Raw genomic sequence first — 20,187 nt, 5'->3', positions numbered from 1 at the left:
AAAAGACAGTCTAGATCATTTTTGGAAAAAACAAAGTATGCAAAGTAGCTTTTTGTGACAAAGCTCTCATGTACAGAAAGTTTCATTAAAATCTGAGAGCGTGCTGCCAACATTTGTTCGAGTTGGCGCGAAATTCGTCATATAAGGTAAGTATAGGTCATTTGCATACTCCCTAGCGCCACCTGGTGGGATAATTCTGCATTAACTTGTTCTTCATAGGAAAGCCCTTGATTCAGTTTGCCGAAGATACCACCCTTCCAAATGGTCAGCATTTCGTGCTATTAAAAGTTGAAATTCATGTTGTTGTCTACCTCTAGCAAATCGTGCGTTCATCATAAGCCGCTTTTTTTACTTTCAACAGAGTCACCCCAACAAGAACCCATGACACCCTCAAATTTGCGCACTTCATTTTTCTCACGAAAAACATTTATCGATTACAGCGCCACCTAGATCTGAAAATATGAAACTGATGCGTTTCTCCATACATTTGGTCAATTTTTCCCATACAAACTTTGAAACATTTGCGGAACCACTTCCAGCGTGCCAGATGAGCTGAAATTTTCAGGGAAGCTTATTAGCCACCCAAACTATCATTTTCGGGAGCAAGGTATAAAATTCCGCGCTTTGCATTTTTTCATACAACTTTAGGCCACTCTATTGAGCACCCCTGTTTTCCAAGAATCTATGAACAATTTTCAATTTTATTGTTTACACGAATACTCCGTCAATCACCATTAGATGATGTAATACTTCAATTGCGACATAAAACAAAGGTCACAGAACTGAAAATGTTATAAGATTCAAGCTATATAAAATAAACATTCGCATGACAAATGTGTGCGGTAATTGAAAAATGCATACATCTCTGTAATAGATAACGACTTTCTAACTATTTAAAAATAATTAAACAAAACTTTATAATTCCTACAAAAAAATCTGCGAAAATTGCTCTACAGCATGGGGCAAAATGAGCAGCACGCAAGTCTCATATAAGTTTATGCATTAAATCCCGAAATGTTCTCCCTATGTAAACGTTAGTTACTACGACCGATGAATAATATTTGCTCAAGAGAATTACTCGCAAAGATATTAAAACAAAATGGAAAATTGTATCTAATAGTTCCGAATTTCTGTTAAAAAACTATAAGATGAATTTCATTGGCAACTAAATCCCACTAAATCAATGGAAAATATCATTCTTATTAATTATAAATGAAATCAATTTTAAATTTTGTAATAAAATATGTTTTGCGACATGATCATATTGCCCCTTAAGATTGCTCAAACTGTCCACAAGGTTTTTACCAAGCCAAAAATCTATCATTACAAACAACGATTATTTTCCAAGATTTTAAATTTTCTTCAGCACGTTTAATAGCTGCATGTAAAGAATATGTTGTATTCTACCAATAGAGGGAAATTTGGGATTATTTGAATGTTTTGCTGCAGATATATTTGCCTTAAACCTTAGGGTGCTCGTATTGCCGCACTTTCCCCTATCACCGCACAGTGGTTTAAAACGCGAAAAACGTGATCGTTTTGAATTACTTCGAAATGGTTAGTTATAGCGATTTACTACCTTCGGAAGAATTTATGATATTGAGACGCCCCATCTTTTCAAGTCAAAAGTTTGATGATTAATCCTCCTAAAAGTGAGATTCAAAATTTTTTGTCGTGTAATTACAGATAGCGAGTTGATGTATTCTGCAAAGTTGTAGTAAATTTCTCTACAAGAAACTTCACTGAAGGTGGTTATAGTCTATCTTTAATAATTTTTGAGATATTGAGCATTATTGAAGAAAATACCGAAAAAATAATTTTTTTCATTATAACTTCTTTCCAAGATTTTTTGGAAGCTCAAAATGTTCTACAAAACTATCACAATTAATGAAATACAAAATTTCGGTGAGGAAAACAACTTAATATGTTGAGTAGTTTCTGAGATATTCACGATTTTTGTTCGAAAAAGGGCCTACTTTACACTCAAATAACTCATGAACGGGCAAAAACGGGCAGACCACTCAGTATGCATTTGAAAGTAGAAGAAAGTTGCTACAAGGTTCTGTATGAATCTCTTGTATCCGGTTGTATCCATGGCTCTGGTAGCAGGATTTAAAGAATATCATTTAGCACTAAAATATTTATACGAAACATATTCGGTGAACTGAAAAGATATCGTGGAACTATCTTCGGCAAAGTTTTGGGAAATCTTCTCATAAGAAACATTGTCGTAGACAGCAACCTTCTATCTTGACTGGTTTTTTAGATACAGTGCATTGTTCGGTGGTACGTAGAGTAATGCGCTGTCTTATGAACCATATAGTCGAATCTTAACCAGGAACGAATTTAACTTTCAACTTTCAAACGCATACTGAGTGGTCTGCCCGTTTTTGCCCGTTCATGAGTTATTTGAGTGCAAACTAGGCCCTTTTTCGAACAAAAATCGTGAATATCTCAGAAACTACTCAACATATTAAGTTGCTTCCTTTACCGAAATTTTGTATTTCATTAATTGTGATAGTTTTGTAGAACATTTTGAGCTTCCAAAAAATCTTGGAAAGAAGTTATAATGAAAATAATTATTTTTTCGGTATTTTCTCCAATAATGCTCAATATCTCAAAAAATTTTAAAGATAGACTATAACCACCTTCAGTGAAGTTTCTTGTAGAAAAATTTACTACAACTTTGCAGAATACATCAACTCGCTTTCTCTAATTATACGAGAAATAAATTTTGAATCTCACTTATAGGAGGATTAATCATCAAACTTTTGACTTGAAAAGATGGGGCATCTCATTGTCATAAATTCATCCGAAGGTAGTATATCGCTATAACAAACCATTTCGAAGTTATTCAAAACGATTACGTTTTTCGCGTTTTAAACCACTGTGCACCGCTTACAATGTGCCAGGGCCTGCTTTGATTCGTTGCTGCACGTTCGCTTCGTGTAATAAACGAAGACGAATTAAAACCTGCATGGTTGTTTGTTCGTTTGACGTTTTCAGCTAACTGAATATTTCATTTTCATTTTGCAGCGTTTGGTGGGGCAATGAGAGCGCAAATCAATCCAAGGCCGATGATAGGAGGGGTAATGGCAGAATAGTCTATGCGGACCACCAAAACGCCATTGGAGAGGAACAGGGTGTGGGTTAGGGTAGGATTAATGGATTGATGTATACTTGACGAATAATTGCGCTGCAGAATGTGATGAAAAGGTACATTGAACAGTACTACTGTTGGCTGTTCAGAAATAAATGCAATATCAAAGAACTGGTCCCACTGTGTCAGCACGGAACAGTAATCAATGCGCTCATATTTACATCTCGCTATATCTACGGTATTTCGCGGGTGTTATACAGTGAGCCTATTCTTAAAGTTTAATTGAGAACCGAGGAAGTGGTAGTGTGTGAAAGTTCGCCGAAAATCGACATTTAGGTGGCAAATTTTGGAGTAAAAAAACAGTGGTAAACGAGTGTGTTCACAAACAAACGCGCGCCATCGCACTCGGTCTAAGTGATACAATCAGCAGCACTGCTGTTGACCGGTGCAACTGTGGGTAGAAGACGAAATAAGAGTGCGCAAATTTGAAGAAAAAATCAGTACGATAGAAGCTGATATTTAATCATAAAGAAGATAGTGTCCGTACGTGTTTATTGACGACTGTACATACGGTGAAGTGATAGTGTCGGATATACTGGTCACCACATAAGTGTCGCCCATGGGGGCAAATGATCCCCCTCCTCTTGGGGGGGATACAACCCTAACAAGAACGTTACCACTCTGGATGCAACCAGACGGGGACAGAATCGTTAACCAAACATTACTTCTGCAAGCGGTGAGTACGACAAATGTAGACAATAGTACAGTCCTATCACCATCCCATCCCGAAGCAAAACTTCCGTCCAATCCCTTTATAATTAATCAAACCCTACAGCAGTTTCTTGGTTGTGACCCGAGGACAGTGATAAAAGCCTCTAAAGAAGGAAGAGGCACCCGATACGTACTCCGCACATCCGCGAGAACGATTTACACAAAGCTATTGGGTTTAAAAAATCTTGTTGACGGTACTCCAGTTGAAGTAATCCCACATCCTACACTTAACGTTTGTCAAGGAGTAGTCTACGACGTTGACACCGTCGACCTGAACCCGGAAGATCTCAAAAACAATCTCTCCTCCCAAGGCGTGGACAATGTTCGCCGAATCACAAAAAAAATCGGCAATGAAACCCGGAACACTCCCCTCGCAGTCCTCACATTCAAAGGTCAACTACTCCCGTCTCATGTCTACTACGGCCTTATTCGTCTCCCAGTACGCAGGTATTATCAGTCGCCCTTGCTATGTTATGGCTGTGCCAAGTACGGGCACTCGAGAAAGAACTGCTCAGAAACTCCCATTTGTGCCACGTGTTCTCAGATCCATGAACGACCCGGGGTTCAGTCATGCGAGAACCCTAAATACTGCCGTAACTGTGAGGGGGATCACGGACCCACAGATCGAAACTGCCCAGTATATAAAAAAGAAGAAGCAATCATAAAGTTGAAAACCGACAATAATCTCACCTTTGGCGAAGCAAGGGCTGAATTGAAAAGAAACAAACAACCAACAACATATGCCAATCAAACGAGCTGCCAAGACAACGAGAAGGACCAACTAATAAAAGAACTGCGAGAAGAACTAAATAAGGCACGTAAAATTAACAACGAAACAAAAGCTTTGCGCCAAGAAGTAGCAACACTCCGCCGACAAATGGCTTCCAATCAGCAGAATAACCCTCAAATAGAAGCCCTATCGGACGAGTTGAAAAGATATAAAGAAGCGTACAGAAAACTTGTCGGAGAACGTTCCATCTCCAAAATCGACAGCAAGCATAGCGCGAGCGAAAACGTGGTAAACTCTCAGACCAACTGGACCAAAAAGAACCAACCCTCTACCTCGGCAGCCAGCATAGAAAATGTTGAAGAAGAAGAAGCGAGCCGCTTACTGCGAAAACAAACCCCAGTCTCCTTTGCAATACCAACCGGGCCGACCACCAGGGGTCGTTCCAAGAAACCAAAATTAGGACACCACGGCAACACTGTCACAACTGAGTTTAACCCAAAAAACCTAACTAAAAGCACTAGTGACGGTGGATCAAACCAAGATATCGCTGACGGAGAATCGGATCTTACCATATCGGACTAAACTTCAAGCGACGGCAAACAATGCAAGCAAACGACCAAAAACTCTCACCATCTATCACCAACATAATATCTCTAATAGCTGCTTATCCTACTGTTCCAAACTCTCCATCCCCTCAGGCATAGAAAGTGCCGAATTTCGATGATCTCGATGTTGTTGTGGCACCTGTACATAACCCATGCACCACTTCCCAAACCCAATCCCTACTTTTCCATGTACTGTTTCTCACCTCTAGCCGCGCAGAAAATACAGCATTCACGACAATAAATCAACCGCAAACCAGGCATAAACGTCAAATACATGCAGCCATATCAGAAGGCCTACCACCTTACGATACATGCTGGTTACAATCAGTCGCGACTATGGCAGAAGGCCAACCGCACAATTCCTTGTGGGGCAGCCGTGGCCCCGTCAGTGCGGACGCTACACCCCCACCGGAACTGACGGACAACCCGCGGCACCCCAGAAGCATTGTGTTTCTAACGGAGACGCACAAAGGCGGTAACGCCTGTTCCTCCTCGGTCATCTGGCAGGACTACGTGGGAAGCCGGACGGAAAAGGGCAGAAAGGCCTATCCCCGGAAGGATTTCGTTATAACACAACTTCGACCTACCGATATTGCAAAAGGTCGACAGTACAACATTGAATGCTGGTCACGATCAGTTGCGACTATGACAATTTGCGAATTGCACCATCTCCAACAGGGCAGCCGTGGCCCCGTCAGTGCGGACGCCATAAACCCACCGGAACTGACGGACAACCCGCGGCACCCTGGAACTATTGTGTTGCTACTGGAGACGCACAAAGGCGGTAACGCCTGTTCCTCCTCGATAATCTTGACGGACCACGTGGGAATCCGGACGGAAAAGGGCACAAAAGCCTATCCCCGGAAGGATCTACCGGTTTTTTCCCCCTGTTATATAACCCGCAGTGGTGCTTGGAACGCCAACAAGACGATACTCTGGACTAAATCACAATTCCAAAGCAAATGGCTTCAAACAACAATAATACTTTATCGAGAGAACTAAGCCCTATACCCGGCTGCTCCTGGCATCCAATGAGATTTCGCGAACCCAGTTTAAACTGTTCTACAAACACTACTCCGGCACCGACAGCACCAAAATCCTCCATTCGTAACACGGACCCCATACCAGCCTTTACTCCAACAAACTCATCAGGTACTGCGGGTGGGTTTTCTGCCAGTTCCTCAAGACGTGTTTCTCCTAACAGCCAATGTCTTTCGATTCAATGGAACATCAATGGAATCCGCAATCAACTGGGCGATCTACAACTGCTTATCAACCGACTAGATCCCATATGTTTGGCTCTACAGGAGACACATATCCGGAATGATCTTGATCCTAGCGATTGGCTCGGTGGGCAGTTTATCTGGTATGCCAAGCAAGGGGCTAACATCTACCAGTCAATTGCACTAGCCATTCGAACCGATTGTATTTTCTCCGTCGTACCCTTGAAAACTACGCTACTAGCCTTGGCAGTCAGACTACATAATCCATTTCCGATCACCATGGTCTCCGTTTACCTTCCATCAGGCGCAACAAGCAATCTAAAAGGGAAACTCAGGGATTTATACAACCAATTAGAACGCCCATTTCTTATAATGGGAGACTTCAACACGCACCATACTGCTTGGGGAAGCAAGGTGGATAGCAAAAGAGGAAACGATGTAGCTTCCGTAACTGAATCATTTGATGCTATCTTTCTCAACGATGGTAGCGAGACCTTCACTAATGCTCGAGCATCATCAGCCATCGACCTCACTATCACTTCCAGTAACATTGCTGGTCTACTCAGCTGGCAAGTGTCTGCCGACACCCACGGCAGCGACCATTATCCCATCCAGATAACCCTCAGCAAACAACCTCCTCCTACAACGCGCCGAAGAAGATGGCTCTATGATCGAGCCAACTGGGAGGACTTCGAAAGCAATTATTTAGACCTTGCGCACCGAGACCACGTCTATTCTCCGGAGGAACTATCTGACATTATCGTCAAAGCAGCAGAAAACAGCATTCCCAGGACCAGCGGCACACCTTCCTGCAAGGCCGTTCACTGGTGGTGTCCCGAAGTACATGCAGCTCTCAAAACTAGGCGTAAGGCCCTGCGAAAATTAAAGAAAACTCCAATTAATCACCCAGAAAGGGAAACATACGCCGCAACATTTCGAGAACTCCGCAACGCAAGTAGGAAAGCTATTCGTGAAGCCAAAAACAAAAGTTGGTCTGACTTTCTGGACGGGATCCATCCGGATTCGACTACTACAGAGCTATGGCGACGTGTAAACGCTTTTAGCGGGAAACGTAGACAGAGCGGCTTCAACATATTGACCACGAACGGCCCACTTGACGACCCCCTACAAATTGCCAATGAGCTTGGGCAATATTTCGCTGAACTATCCTCGGTTAACGCGTATTGTGAACCCTTCCGTCGGCGTAAAGTAAATACAACGAGCATTCCTATCACGTTTCCTCCAGATCACAATACTCAGTACAACCAACCATTTTCACCAACTGAACTGGCCTACGCACTGGCCAGTGCACGTGGTAAATCCGCCGGCTTAGATGAAATCGGATACCCCATGTTGCGACATCTTCCTGCTCGAGGTAAACGTGCCCTTCTCGATAGCCTAAACCAAATCTGGAAAAGTGGACGCTTCCCAGACTCGTGGAAGGAAGCACTCGTGATACCCATACCGAAAAGAACCACAGGACGACGATCGGTCCAGGACTTTCGTCCCATTAGCCTCCTGAGTTGCATCAGTAAAGTTCTCGAGAAATTGGTCAACCGCCGACTAGTTACCTACCTAGAGGAGAAACAATTACTAGATGACAGACAATTTGCGTTTCGCCAAGGAAGAGGTACCGGTATTTACTTTGGTTCACTGGCAGAAACAATCACTCAAGCCCGGGCCGAAGGACAACATATAGACATTGCAGCAATTGATCTGGCTAAAGCATACAATACTGTATGGCGAAACGGCGTCCTCGAACAACTTCGTGACTGGGGAATTCGAGGAAGTTTAGGTATTTACATCCAACAGTTTCTAACCAACCGACGATTCAGAGTTGCCATCGGTGGTACGTTTTCCAATTTCTTCTCCGAAGACACCGGAGTTCCCCAGGGCTCAGTTTTGTCGGTAACGCTCTTCCTCATTGCAATGAACTCCATTTACCGATATCTGCCAAAAGGGATACATATCTTCGTATATGCCGATGATATCCTATTAGTGGTAACCGGTCTCCACCCTAAACGGGTTCGGCGAAAATTGCAAGCCGCAGTTAATGCAATCGGTCGCTGGGCCGAGCAGAATGGATTCAACGTATCGACGAGTAAAAGCGAAATTACACATCTCTGTGGGACACATCATCGTGCCACTGACCGACCGGTCACCCTAAATGGTTATACGCTACGCTACCGAAAGGAGCCTGTCATACTAGGTGTTTCAATCGACCGTACTGGCACTTTCGGACCACACTTTCGCAGGGTTAAGAATGACTGCAAAAGTCGTCGCAGATTGGTTCGTGCGATAAGTAACCGACACCGCAGGACTAATCGACACACAATCCTTAATATAAGTCAGAGCTTAATAACCAGCAAAATTCTATACGGAATCGAGCTCACAAGCTCTTCCTCCGACTTGCTTGTACGCACGCTTGCTCCGGTATACAACGGATCCATCCGTTCCGCTTCTAGTCTCCTACCCAGTTCACCTACGGAAGCTTCGTGCGTCGAATCGGGCCTGCTTCCATTCCACTGGTTCGTAGCCTCCAGCATCATCAAACGAGCTGTTGCGTTCTTAGAGAAAACCACTGGAAACGATTGTTGCTTGTTGAACACTGCCAGGAACGTTTACAATCAGTTCACCGGAGAAGACTTACCAGAAATCGCCAATGTGCCTCGAGTTTTCCGACGAAACTGGTACGATCGAGGTCCAAACATCAACCTTTCCTTAACTAAAAAGATCAAGGCTGGAGATCCACCTGGCGTAATTCTCGCGCAGTTCAACAAACTAGCTAGCAAATACGGCAACCATCTAAAACTGTACACCGACGGATCCAAATTGGATGATCAAGTCGGCTTTGGAGTACATGGTCTTGATATTGACATCGCCCGCAAACTTCCAGCGAGCTGCTCAGTTTTTTCAGCTGAGGCAGCCGCTATCTTGTTAGCTACTCTCAAGAAGCCCCCTGATATTCCAGTAGTCATCTTTTCTGACTCGCTTTCAGTGCTCAACGCACTTGACAAAGGGATATCCCGTCATCCCTTCGTCCAGGCAATTGAAGACGCCTTGGATCCTCTAACCACGTTATGTTGGATCCCCGGACATAGCGGGATTAACGGCAACACCCAAGCCGACCGGCTGGCATGCCAAGGCCGCAACTGCACAATTTATTTTACAAAAGAGGTCCCAGGAGCCGATATCCACCGATTGATCGACGAAAAAATGATAGAACATTTCGCGCATTACTGGCGAACCACCAGAGGACATTGTCGCAAAATTAAACCAACCATTGGAAAATGGACCGACAGAGAATCCCGCCTTGAACAACGTGTACTCTCCCGCCTTAGAACCGGACACACTAAAATAACCCACGCCCACCTCCTGACCGGCGGGGATCCACCGACATGTCATACCTGTCATTCCAGACTCACAGTTGAACACCTACTAATCGAATGCCGCGAACTGGAGGATCTCCGCCGATCCCATGACATCGATTCGATTGAAGACGCTCTGTCAAATGACCCAGCCCGAGAGCAAGCTCTTCTCAACTTTCTGAAGGACACCGACCTATTTAAACAGATCTGAATGTTGTATCAGCACACCAACGATCTCCTAGCGAGCTCCAGCACGGCATTATTTTCCATGAAACACCCGTTGTTTACTTTCTTTTTTTTTTACAGCCTGGGACACTCTTTCTGGAGATCGATTAATGGAAGTTCTTTCGGCCGAAGTTTGAGTGACGAACGCAAAAACAATAGCAATATAATTTTCTTTTTTTTTTGTAAAATAATTAATTTGAAAAATTAGGTGAATGACCCTCGGGGTTAAAACCTAACAATAAATAAACAACAACAACAAATGCAATATGTTTCTCCATATGATTTGATAGCTAATGTATGTATTTTGTGATTATGTGATGCCAATTTATAAGTGTTAAAAAGTTCATTTTATCCCGTGCTTTTATCAAGTTTGTGAGACCGGTACCGTAGATGTGCGTGGAAGATCGCGAAAAGCTCAAGCGCTTGTATGATCACGTGTTTATCGCGTATGCCAGAACGTATGTGATTTCGCGTGCATAAATTCGATTTTGTAACTGGGCGGCTATATGCACATTCCCAGGTGTTCTTGAATGATCGCGCGGAACGTGAGTTTGTTGCTTGGTTTTTAATGTACGGTCCAGGTACTAGAAGATAATTCCCCCATAACACTAGAGTTCCCAGTCACGTTTCCATGGAATGTGTTGTCTAATGAATAGGAGCCTCATCTTTTATTGGTCCAACTGACGACATGAATCTAGGCCGTTAAGAACGAGGGCAGGGACATCCTAACGTGACCGACTCATGATTGCGCGAGCGGTGGGTTGTTGGCGAGATCGCGAGTATGTGTGGATGATTACAATTGCATGTTCACGTTTGAGACCCGGTTTGTGGTATCGCGAAGGCTAGCGGCGTTTGTACGTTTTGAATGAGATATTATGAGTGTATATGGGAGCATATGCAATTGATTGTGTTAGTGAGTGTTTGTGTTAATGAATCTAAATTAAAATATAGTGATAAAACGAAAAAGAACATGGCGAATTAAAAGAAAAAAATGAAGACATTAAGTAGAAGCGTATAAATTGAGTGATTTTTTGGTTTACATGAGTATTGGAAAAGCAAACTAATAGAAGTAAAACAAAAACAGACAAATGAAGTAGAAGACATTTGACTTGATATGGTCCCAATGGATAATTCACTTAAATTTTAAATTCAATACATTGTGCAATGGAATGATGTTTACTTTAGATTTGAGTTTAAATTGGTATGATCCGAGTACTTTGGCTAATTGCTTTAAGTTTTAATGCATTGTGAAAATTAAATGATATTTAATATAGATTATATGTAATGAACCACTAACCATAGGATACTGTATCGGTCGGGATCTAGTTGAATTGATAGCAAAAATAATTCAATCTGCCAGTCGTCAGGGTATCCCTTCGCTTCTATCCACCACCTGAAGCACGCGCCGTGTTGCTATTAGATTCTAGGGACCAACAGAAACCAAGGTCTCCAAGCTACCAATCCCTAAGCATAAAAATTTGCAGCAGCGTAACTGAATATTGAAAACGAATGCGGCTCAATATGACCAATTTTCATTCAATGAATTTGAATATTTGTAACTCTGGTGCCATATGAATGTTGCTGCCCATACACGGTTGTGAAACGGATCAGAAAAAGATGAGTTGGAAATGTCTGTGACATAACCGAGGTGTCGTGAGTACAATTCTTGCTATTATTGTAAATCTAACGATATTCAACGGAATGACGTTGGGAAATTTTCAAATAATTCTTTGATAATTACGATTTTCTTTCCGAAGAATACCATATCAACTTTTGAATATTTCATATTCCTTATCTATTTAATGTGCGAACAAAATCGATTCTATTAAAACCATCTTGCTTTTTAAAGCATGCGCAAAGTTAGGCATCACCCGCACAAAGTTAGGAACAATGTAGATTTTGTGCGCTAAGTTAGGAGCAAGATAACGCATCATCTTTTAAATTCTATATTTTGTATGTTCTATTCTTTTTCCTACACATAATTTCTATGGAGAAAGTGGTTAAAACTCTACCACAAAAATAAATTTTAAGAATTGGCAACGCTTTTTTTTTCTATTTTTTTGTATTGAAACAAACTTAGAAATTTCTGAACTGCGCAGAGTATGGTGCGTACACGGTAATTATGTTTTATTATATACTTTTTTTTGAATTTTGTTAGTGTGACAGTTATCCGTAGAATTACAACAATGGAACAAACACACTTATTTTTTCACGGAGTTCTCGAACAAACTGTATGATTTTGATGTGCATTCTGAAAATATATGTGAAAAAGGACTGTTTGGTGGAAAAAAGTCAAAAAGCTTAAAAAGTAATATGGGAAAATTATGCGTAGAATAGCAGTCACTTGTCTCTTCTTGTTTCCATGTGTTTGGGATATTTAATAAGTTAAATATCCCAAACACATGGAACACATTTTATCTCGTTTTTACTTATACTCTCAACATAATAAATATGCCACTTATCTTATCGTTTTTTGTTTTCACTGGAAAACCAATAAAATTTTACAGAAAAAAATGTACTCATACCTTCAGTTAAATCAATTTGGCATTCTTCTGGATATATATTAGTTACTAGCTAGTGTTAATGTAGTGTTTTCGTTATTTCTCTTAAAAAGTAAATAACGAACTTCACCATTACCATCGAAACTATCCATGTCAGCAAGTTCTACAATTCTTGCTTTGACACTTTATCATTAACTATTTTGGTTTTGAGGCAAACTTATTTCAATCTCATCACATTTTAATTTCATCATCAAAGCACTAATTTAGAACTAATTTAATGTCAAGAAGTGCCTTATTACATTTAACTAAAAGATAATTGTAAATAATTGGGTAGGAAATTTCCAATGAAACTTAGCTTTTCAATTAAAACCTTGGGAATAAAGATATAAAGCCTATTTTCTACACTAAAGTCTTTTAAATACTAACAAGGCGACTCCAGAAAAAGTTTTTTTGATCGAATTACAAAGAAACCAGAAGAGATAGAAATATGACGTTGAAGAACAAATTATGGATCGTCTTGGAACTCAACTTTTGGTTAATAGTTATTGCAATGGTGAAATTTGATGGTATGTGTAGAACGATTTTTTGCCCAAATATGTCCTCTATCAACCCTCGAGAGATTACTAACCAGGAACCAAAAACCCTGTATATAGACATAAAAACAAACTATTGGTATATTCATTGAACTCTACCTTATTCAAGAAATTATGCTTAGGGCTCTACAATAAAATGGAGTCATTAATTTACCTGCCACCACGAATACCACTGATTTGTATCGTTGCCCTGTGACCCATAGCCACCCCAGCAGTTGGAATCCTGACTCCAATTAGAGCCGCTGTTGTAACCTACAAAAAAGTTTGTTCCATTGCAACGTCTAACTAATTGTTCAGCAAACAAACCTCTATAGTCATTCCGGCTTCCATCAAAACGTCTGCTTTGATTGTTCTGATATCCTCGATTATTGTAACGGCTATCGTATCGTCTGTAACAATAATCATAATGTAAAATTCAATATTTATGGGACAATTTGAACTATAAACAAACCCGCTATTTCGTGTCCAGTCTGTATTATTGTTACCGTAGCGATTTCCTCCAAAACCACCAGCCTCTCGCCTTCCGTAGCCATTGCCTGGTCGGTAATTCCGATTTTGTGAATACTGCTGAGAATTGTTATACCGCTGAGGTGCACTGAATCCTCCTTGTGGATAGCTTTGCCCACCATGACGATTGTTGCCGAATCCTTGGTTCCATCGCTGATTTGTGCCTCGTCGCTGTTGTTGATTCTTGTTGTAACCTCGAGGTAAAGCCTTACGTCCAGCATCATTCAATTTTTTAACCTCTTCCCGAGCTTTCTCCTCGTCCAGTTCCGCGTATGTGATTTCAGTGAACCAACCAAGTTCAAGAGTAGGAATGTAGAAATGGGCTAGACAAGGAATCAACATCAGATTAAAGAATAAATAATTCAACGAAAACACGTCGCAATACCTTTCATCGCATTGATATTTCCCTCCTGTGCTTCAGCCCCCACAGCTTCATTTTTCAACTTAAAACGACGGTTGTATTCTTCGGTGTCTGGTAATATTACTACAGCGCGTCTAGTGGCATACTCACCAAATCCACGAAGTCTGCGTTTTTGCTCCGATGCAAACACATTGGTTTGCTATGAAAAAATAATACAATGCATATGTGTTATTACACTAGGGTGGCAATTATTTTTGGAATTTTGTTCATCGCCGGTCATAAAATCAATCAAGGTACAAAAAACTGTGAAAGTTTAAATGGTAAATATAAGCATTTTTATGCGTTTTCATAATGCTCAAAAAATAAAAAAATAAACGTTGAAGTTTGAAAACATGATGCAAGATTTCAACATGTTTTTCCCTGATCCTTGAAAAAATGGTACGTCAATTTAATTTGAACGCACATCGGCAATCGATTTTTCCTTTAGTTAATATTCTCAGTTATTGACAAAAGTATATACTTCGTAATGATCGCCTAAGACCCGCTTATAATCGGCGATGGACAAAATTTCAGCATCGTACTAAAACTGGCACTATCGTAGACAATGTTTTCTAAAAATTATTTACCTGATCTAGTATAAAATTTCTTCGTCGCTTCGATGCAATCTCGTTCAGTTTGTTGAGGCTTCTCGAAAGCTGTTCCACAAGTCTCGACCATTTATTAGTGTTGGATGGTTGTCTAGGTTTACCTAAAACCTGTGGGGATGTTACAACTAGGATAAGACTTCTGTTGTATCTTAAATAACAATGAAATTGTAGTAATTTTCATAGAGACAATACAAAACAATATTGCTACTCCAAAAAATGAAAGATATTCTTTCGTTGAATATCGAATCACGTTCAAGAATATGGAAAAAAAATTTATTGTTTTTTTTTTATTCAAGTCGTTTATTTGATAAGGCACGTTGCGTTAGAAAAAAAATTTATTGTTAATTTTAATGAGTAACATGGATAGAGAATACACAAATTTTTTTTTATGAATTTTCATGCGTTTTTTTAATGCGGATTTCCCATGTTAAGCGTTTTTATGCGGATTTCGCAAGTGATGCGGTTTTTATGCAAATTTCTAAGTCACGCGTTTTATGCGAATTTTGCAAGTAAATGCTGTTATTTATATGCGAATTTCGCGAGTAAGGCAGGTTTTACGCGGATTTGCCAATAGGGTTATGCGATTTTCTTTATGCGGATTCCTTTATGCGAATTTTCAAAGCTATGTAGTGTTTTATGCGGATTTTTAAATTTATGTGGTACCAATCCCCCGCTTATGAAAACTTCAATGTACACCGTTAACCTTCTTAATAGAGTTGTGCACCGCCGTGCCGCGCCTCCGATTTCAGGTAAAACTTGTCGGCGGCGACCTCTACTTCTTAAGACAGACGTCTTCCGTTGAATTATACTATAATAATAATAAAATGCATTTGCCCCCTCGGCATGATACTGTACCTTGATGTGGTCCGGGGGCTTTTCCACCAAAGCAGTATTACAGTGATTATATCACATAAACTTGGGATACGTTTATTTTCTTTTTAGTTAAGCTACATTGTGATCAATTTTAGTACTTAACTTGGCGACCTTTATTATCCACTGCCATGGTCAAATAATATACAATGTGGGTTTAGGGCCCAATTCTCTCTGCAGGCACCTCATTCCAAACGTACAAACGTGGCCTACGCGATAACACAAACCTGGTCACAAATACGAACGCCCGCGATCTCGCCAATATTCAAACACCCCGATTGATTAGGTGAACGTTGGAATCTAAGAACCTAAGCTCGCGCAATCATGAATCGGTCACGTCCGGAAGTCTCCGCCCTTGATCATAGCAGCCCAAATTCATGCCTTTAGTTGGACCAATAGAAATAAAAACTAGACAAGACGTCCATGTGCGATCGTTGAAGAATACGCGAACATGCGAATGGCCACACGCTTATAAAAATAATGTGTCCACGCGAAGTTACATACTAGCACACGCGACAAAAACGTCCACATACAAACGCTCGAGTCCTTCTCGATCATCCACGCACGACTACACCCACGATCTCGTAAAAAGTATAACACCCTGGTGACTAAGTGAATGGTTTAGCACTTATAAATTAACAATCCCGGTCTCGAGAGTGAACCTCCAAATGCCCGTGTTCGCGCGAAACTACATAAAAATCGAATGCAAAGTCACATACACGCGACAAAAAAAAATATCAAAATGCTTGAGCCCTTCGCGACCATCCACGCAACCTATACTCGCGCTCTTCCAGACATTATAACATCCCGGTGATAATATGAACGTCTCGGCACTTGTAATCACTCAAACGCAGACTCAAGCGTGAACCTACAGTCCCCCGCACTCGCGCATTCATGAATCGTTCGCGTCCGGAAGTCTCTATCCCCGATTCCAGAAGTCTAGGTCCATGCCTTAATTAAATCAATTAGCTCTACAGTTCCAATAGGACAACTCTCGAAAAAATCGGCATATTATTAATACTCAATAACAATACTAACTCTTCTCTTTATTTTACTTTTTTATTTATTTTCGGTCTCATGCGTTATTTTCTTGTGATGACCTTTTTGAGCTCATACATCCAAGAAGAGCAACATTGCTGCCAACAATGATTCTTCTCTGCCATCGGACGTCGCCAGGTTTTAGAACAATGGATATGTATTCTCATACTCGATGGTATCAGATAAGTAGGAACGATCAACAAACTGCAAGTAGTATATTACACATTTCTTGTTTTGAAGTATAAAATATTCGTATTAAAATATTATTTACAGGCTCCACACATATCTCAACACACACAAATACACAAATGCTTGACAGGTGACTGGGCCAAGTGCATTCACTCGTATGATCTATCATTTCGATGATCGCCTCGATTCTACGAAACCAGTGCACAAGTAAGCTGATATAAGCTAGTCTCATCATACTGATATTCACTAGCACAGTCAATTGCATATTCTCCCATATACATTCACATCCAAAACGTGCAAACGCCCCTAACTTTCGCGATAACACAAACCTGGTCAAAAACGCGAACTTACATTACAATTTAAATCATCCACACACACCTACGCTCGCAATTTCGCCAACACCCCTTTACTTAAGTGAACTTTTCAGCACCTATAACTTTACAACCGCGGTCTCAAGCATTAACCCACCACTCGCGCGATCATAGACCGGCTACGTTCGGAATTCTCTACTCTCGATCAGCCTAGACTCATGCCTTCAGTTGGACCGATCGGGAATGATGCTCATATTCACTAGACAACACGTTTCTCTACCATACACTGAAAATTAATTATTAGATTCACGGTCCGCGCGCGATTGTTCGAGAATACACGTGAATGTGCGAATGGCAACACGGATCTAAAACCGGATTTATGCACGCAAAGTTGGAGACACGCTGGCATTCATATGCTCGAGCCTTTAGCGATCACACTATTACACAATTAGTAAACGCCCACACTAACCCAGACAGATATGCACTCCTGGACTCGAACGCTAAAAACCACACCTTCCACGCATACACCACCCAGGACTGAACATTAGATTCATACATACAAAGCATCAAGTAATAACTACAGGTATTCGTCTGGCAACCGGGGGAAGTACATCTCAAACGCAGAACTTATCATTTCAATGATGGCCTTGGATCTGCGTTGCCTGTGTTCAAGGCACCATAGCTTTGTCCGTCAGGTCAAGGATGTATGAAACCCGCTAGCCACCACCCTCGGCCCTAGCTGCCCATAAAGGGATAAAAAAAATAATAATAAAATGCATTTGCCATTAGGAAACGAAGGCAAAAATTTGGGTAACATAATACATCTTCGAAATTGAAAGGTTCAACGGGTATCCAGAGCCAATCATTCAATCAATATTTGATCAAAAAAATATTAAAAAAGCTGGCCATCACAACTGAAAGTTAAAAAATTATAGCAGTAGATTTCAACAAAACTATAACTTAGAACAAAATTAAAAGCGTTTGATTCCCGTTTTCAATATTAGAGAATATCAACTAAAATCAATACACAAAAGATCCGATAGAAGAAATGAGCAATGTGTTCAAAAATTTCGGAAATCGATAAGTATTTTCGAATTATACAGTTACAAAAGTTCTTTGAAAAGCGGAAAAAATCGAGATTAAAGACACATTCGAATAAATCCACTTTCAGACTTTTTTCATTGGAAATCTTATGTGCCTTAAGGGGGTCTCTTCATCAGTTAGCTTGAAAAACGTTTTTTTGCTTCTAACGTTGGGATTATTATCTGAGAGTAATCTTTAATTTGATTTTGTTTCCTTTTAAAAACTTTAAAAACAATTCCGTGCGAGATTACAAAAAAACTATAAAGGCTAAGTATACAAGTAAAACATTGTTCATTAGATAATTTGATTGTGCTCAGACTGAACAAAAAAATGTTCAAAAAATCTCATTTTACAATGCTATTAACGTGCTTACAACTAAAAAAGGGCGCAAAGTCAAGTACTTTATCAAAAATGACTTAAATATTTAAAATTTCAACTTTCAATTACCATAATAGTCCATACGATTTTATATCATTTAACATAAAACCGTTTATGTCGTTCCCGTGCTGTCCGACTATGCTATCACTCAGTCGGACTTAAATTAAACATAGCCCAAATGTTTGAGTAAACTGGGAAAACGAGTAGATTACAGGTGTACTTGCGAAGTACAGCCGAAAACTCTTTTAATCGCTTGGTTTCGAGTGTAGAACAACTTTGTTTCTGCTTACGTGGAATAAGTGGCCAGAAAATCGGTTTGGTAAGGGTTTGTTGACATAATTCCGAAACCGTCATCTTTGAAGCTTTAAAACTTCAAAGGTTTTCCATCTTAAAACAGCGCATCTTCTGATTTAATAATTTGAGTAATTAGTTCTCCTAGATGTACCGATGGAGATTCAATTATTCAAAAAAAAAGTAACAGACTTCGCATCTTTAGCAAATTTGTTGAAGCTGTCATTTAAAACAACTTTGTTGAAGGTATTAATATTACGTATAGGAAGCATATGGAGCTGTAAAATAATATTATCGAAGTGTTATTGAATCCAATTTCTTGAAAATAACTTTTCTATGAGAGACCCCTTAAGCACAACTTTTTATGAGAAAAATATCAAGAAAGTTTGAATTTACGTAAATATACTGATAGTTGGTGGAGTTATGGGGTTTTCTTCGATACCCTTTTTATGAGGTTTGCGGTGATCACAATTAAAGGCCAATAAATCAACTAAAATCCCAAAACTCAAAAAAATCTGTTTGTTTATGAGTATTCCTCGTACCTTAACGATTAGTTGAATAAAGAATAATTTTTTGTGCATTCAGGAACGTTTTACCTAAAAAATCGCTGTTTTAAGCTCTAAAAATTGTATTAAAAAATTCTCATACACAAAACAAAAAAAAAATTGCATTAAAAATCGTTAAGGTACGAGAAAAATTAATTACGATAAATTAAAAAGAAAATTGAAGAAAATCGCTTGAGTGTTTTTTCTACAATCGTGATCACGGAAAACCATTTCTGGAAAAACGACATTTCGAGATAATCGAGTTTAAAATTTCAAGTAAGGGGAATTATGGGTAAAACCGACACCCCACAACCTTTCCCAGAAATCAAATTTTTATTCATTTCATTATGACACTTCATTATTAGTACAATTATGTAGAGCATTTGAAGACAAATTGGATTTACGTTAGTACGACGTATGTCATAAAAATAAACAAAACAACGACAACAGCGTTCATACTCGTCTGCATGTTAGATTTTGTTGGTAGATTTTTGGGCTTTAACCGAACAAAAACTTTTCAAGTCATTACTTTTTAAGCACTTATTATTATCGGATTTTCCTATGATCAACTGGGTGCATTGAAGACGAGTTTGAGGTATCCAATATTTTTATCGTTCGCTGTTGGGGTAAAACTGACACCCTTTGGTTAGGGTAAAACCGACACACTGTTAATATGGTTGTGTTTACTTTCGATTCATGACAAAAGGCTGTAGATCTTTGTGACACTTCAATTACACTATTAGCACAAAATAGTAATAGCAGAAATATAAAGAAATACTTTTATTGTGTTTATTTCTTATAAGTCTCTACAATTCAAAAATTGGAATTTTTGCTTATGAGATTCTATCGAA

General features: G+C 39.9%; 1 protein-coding gene across 5 annotated transcripts in view; it reads right to left on the bottom strand.

Annotated features, from left to right (window-relative positions):
* Window positions 1-20,187, bottom strand: part of LOC131682828 (heterogeneous nuclear ribonucleoprotein U-like) — a 324,249-nt gene that overhangs the window by 145,630 nt on the left and 158,432 nt on the right. For all 5 annotated transcript variants that reach the window (XM_058964599.1, XM_058964596.1, XM_058964597.1 and 2 more), the window contains exons 7-11: window positions 14,611-14,739; window positions 14,009-14,183; window positions 13,568-13,946; window positions 13,423-13,505; window positions 13,271-13,368 (exon numbers count right to left, since the gene is read on the bottom strand). In XM_058964599.1, the coding sequence (XP_058820582.1) occupies window positions 13,271-13,368; window positions 13,423-13,505; window positions 13,568-13,946; window positions 14,009-14,183; window positions 14,611-14,739 (864 nt within the window). The remainder of the gene's footprint in view (window positions 1-13,270; window positions 13,369-13,422; window positions 13,506-13,567; window positions 13,947-14,008; window positions 14,184-14,610; window positions 14,740-20,187) is intronic.

The sequence above is a fragment of the Topomyia yanbarensis genome, chromosome 2 (assembly GCF_030247195.1).
Source record: "Topomyia yanbarensis strain Yona2022 chromosome 2, ASM3024719v1, whole genome shotgun sequence".
Taxonomy (NCBI): Eukaryota; Metazoa; Arthropoda; class Insecta; order Diptera; family Culicidae; genus Topomyia; species Topomyia yanbarensis.
The sequence above is the reverse complement of the archived record's forward strand: the minus strand, read 5'-3'. Positions and strand labels throughout refer to the sequence as shown.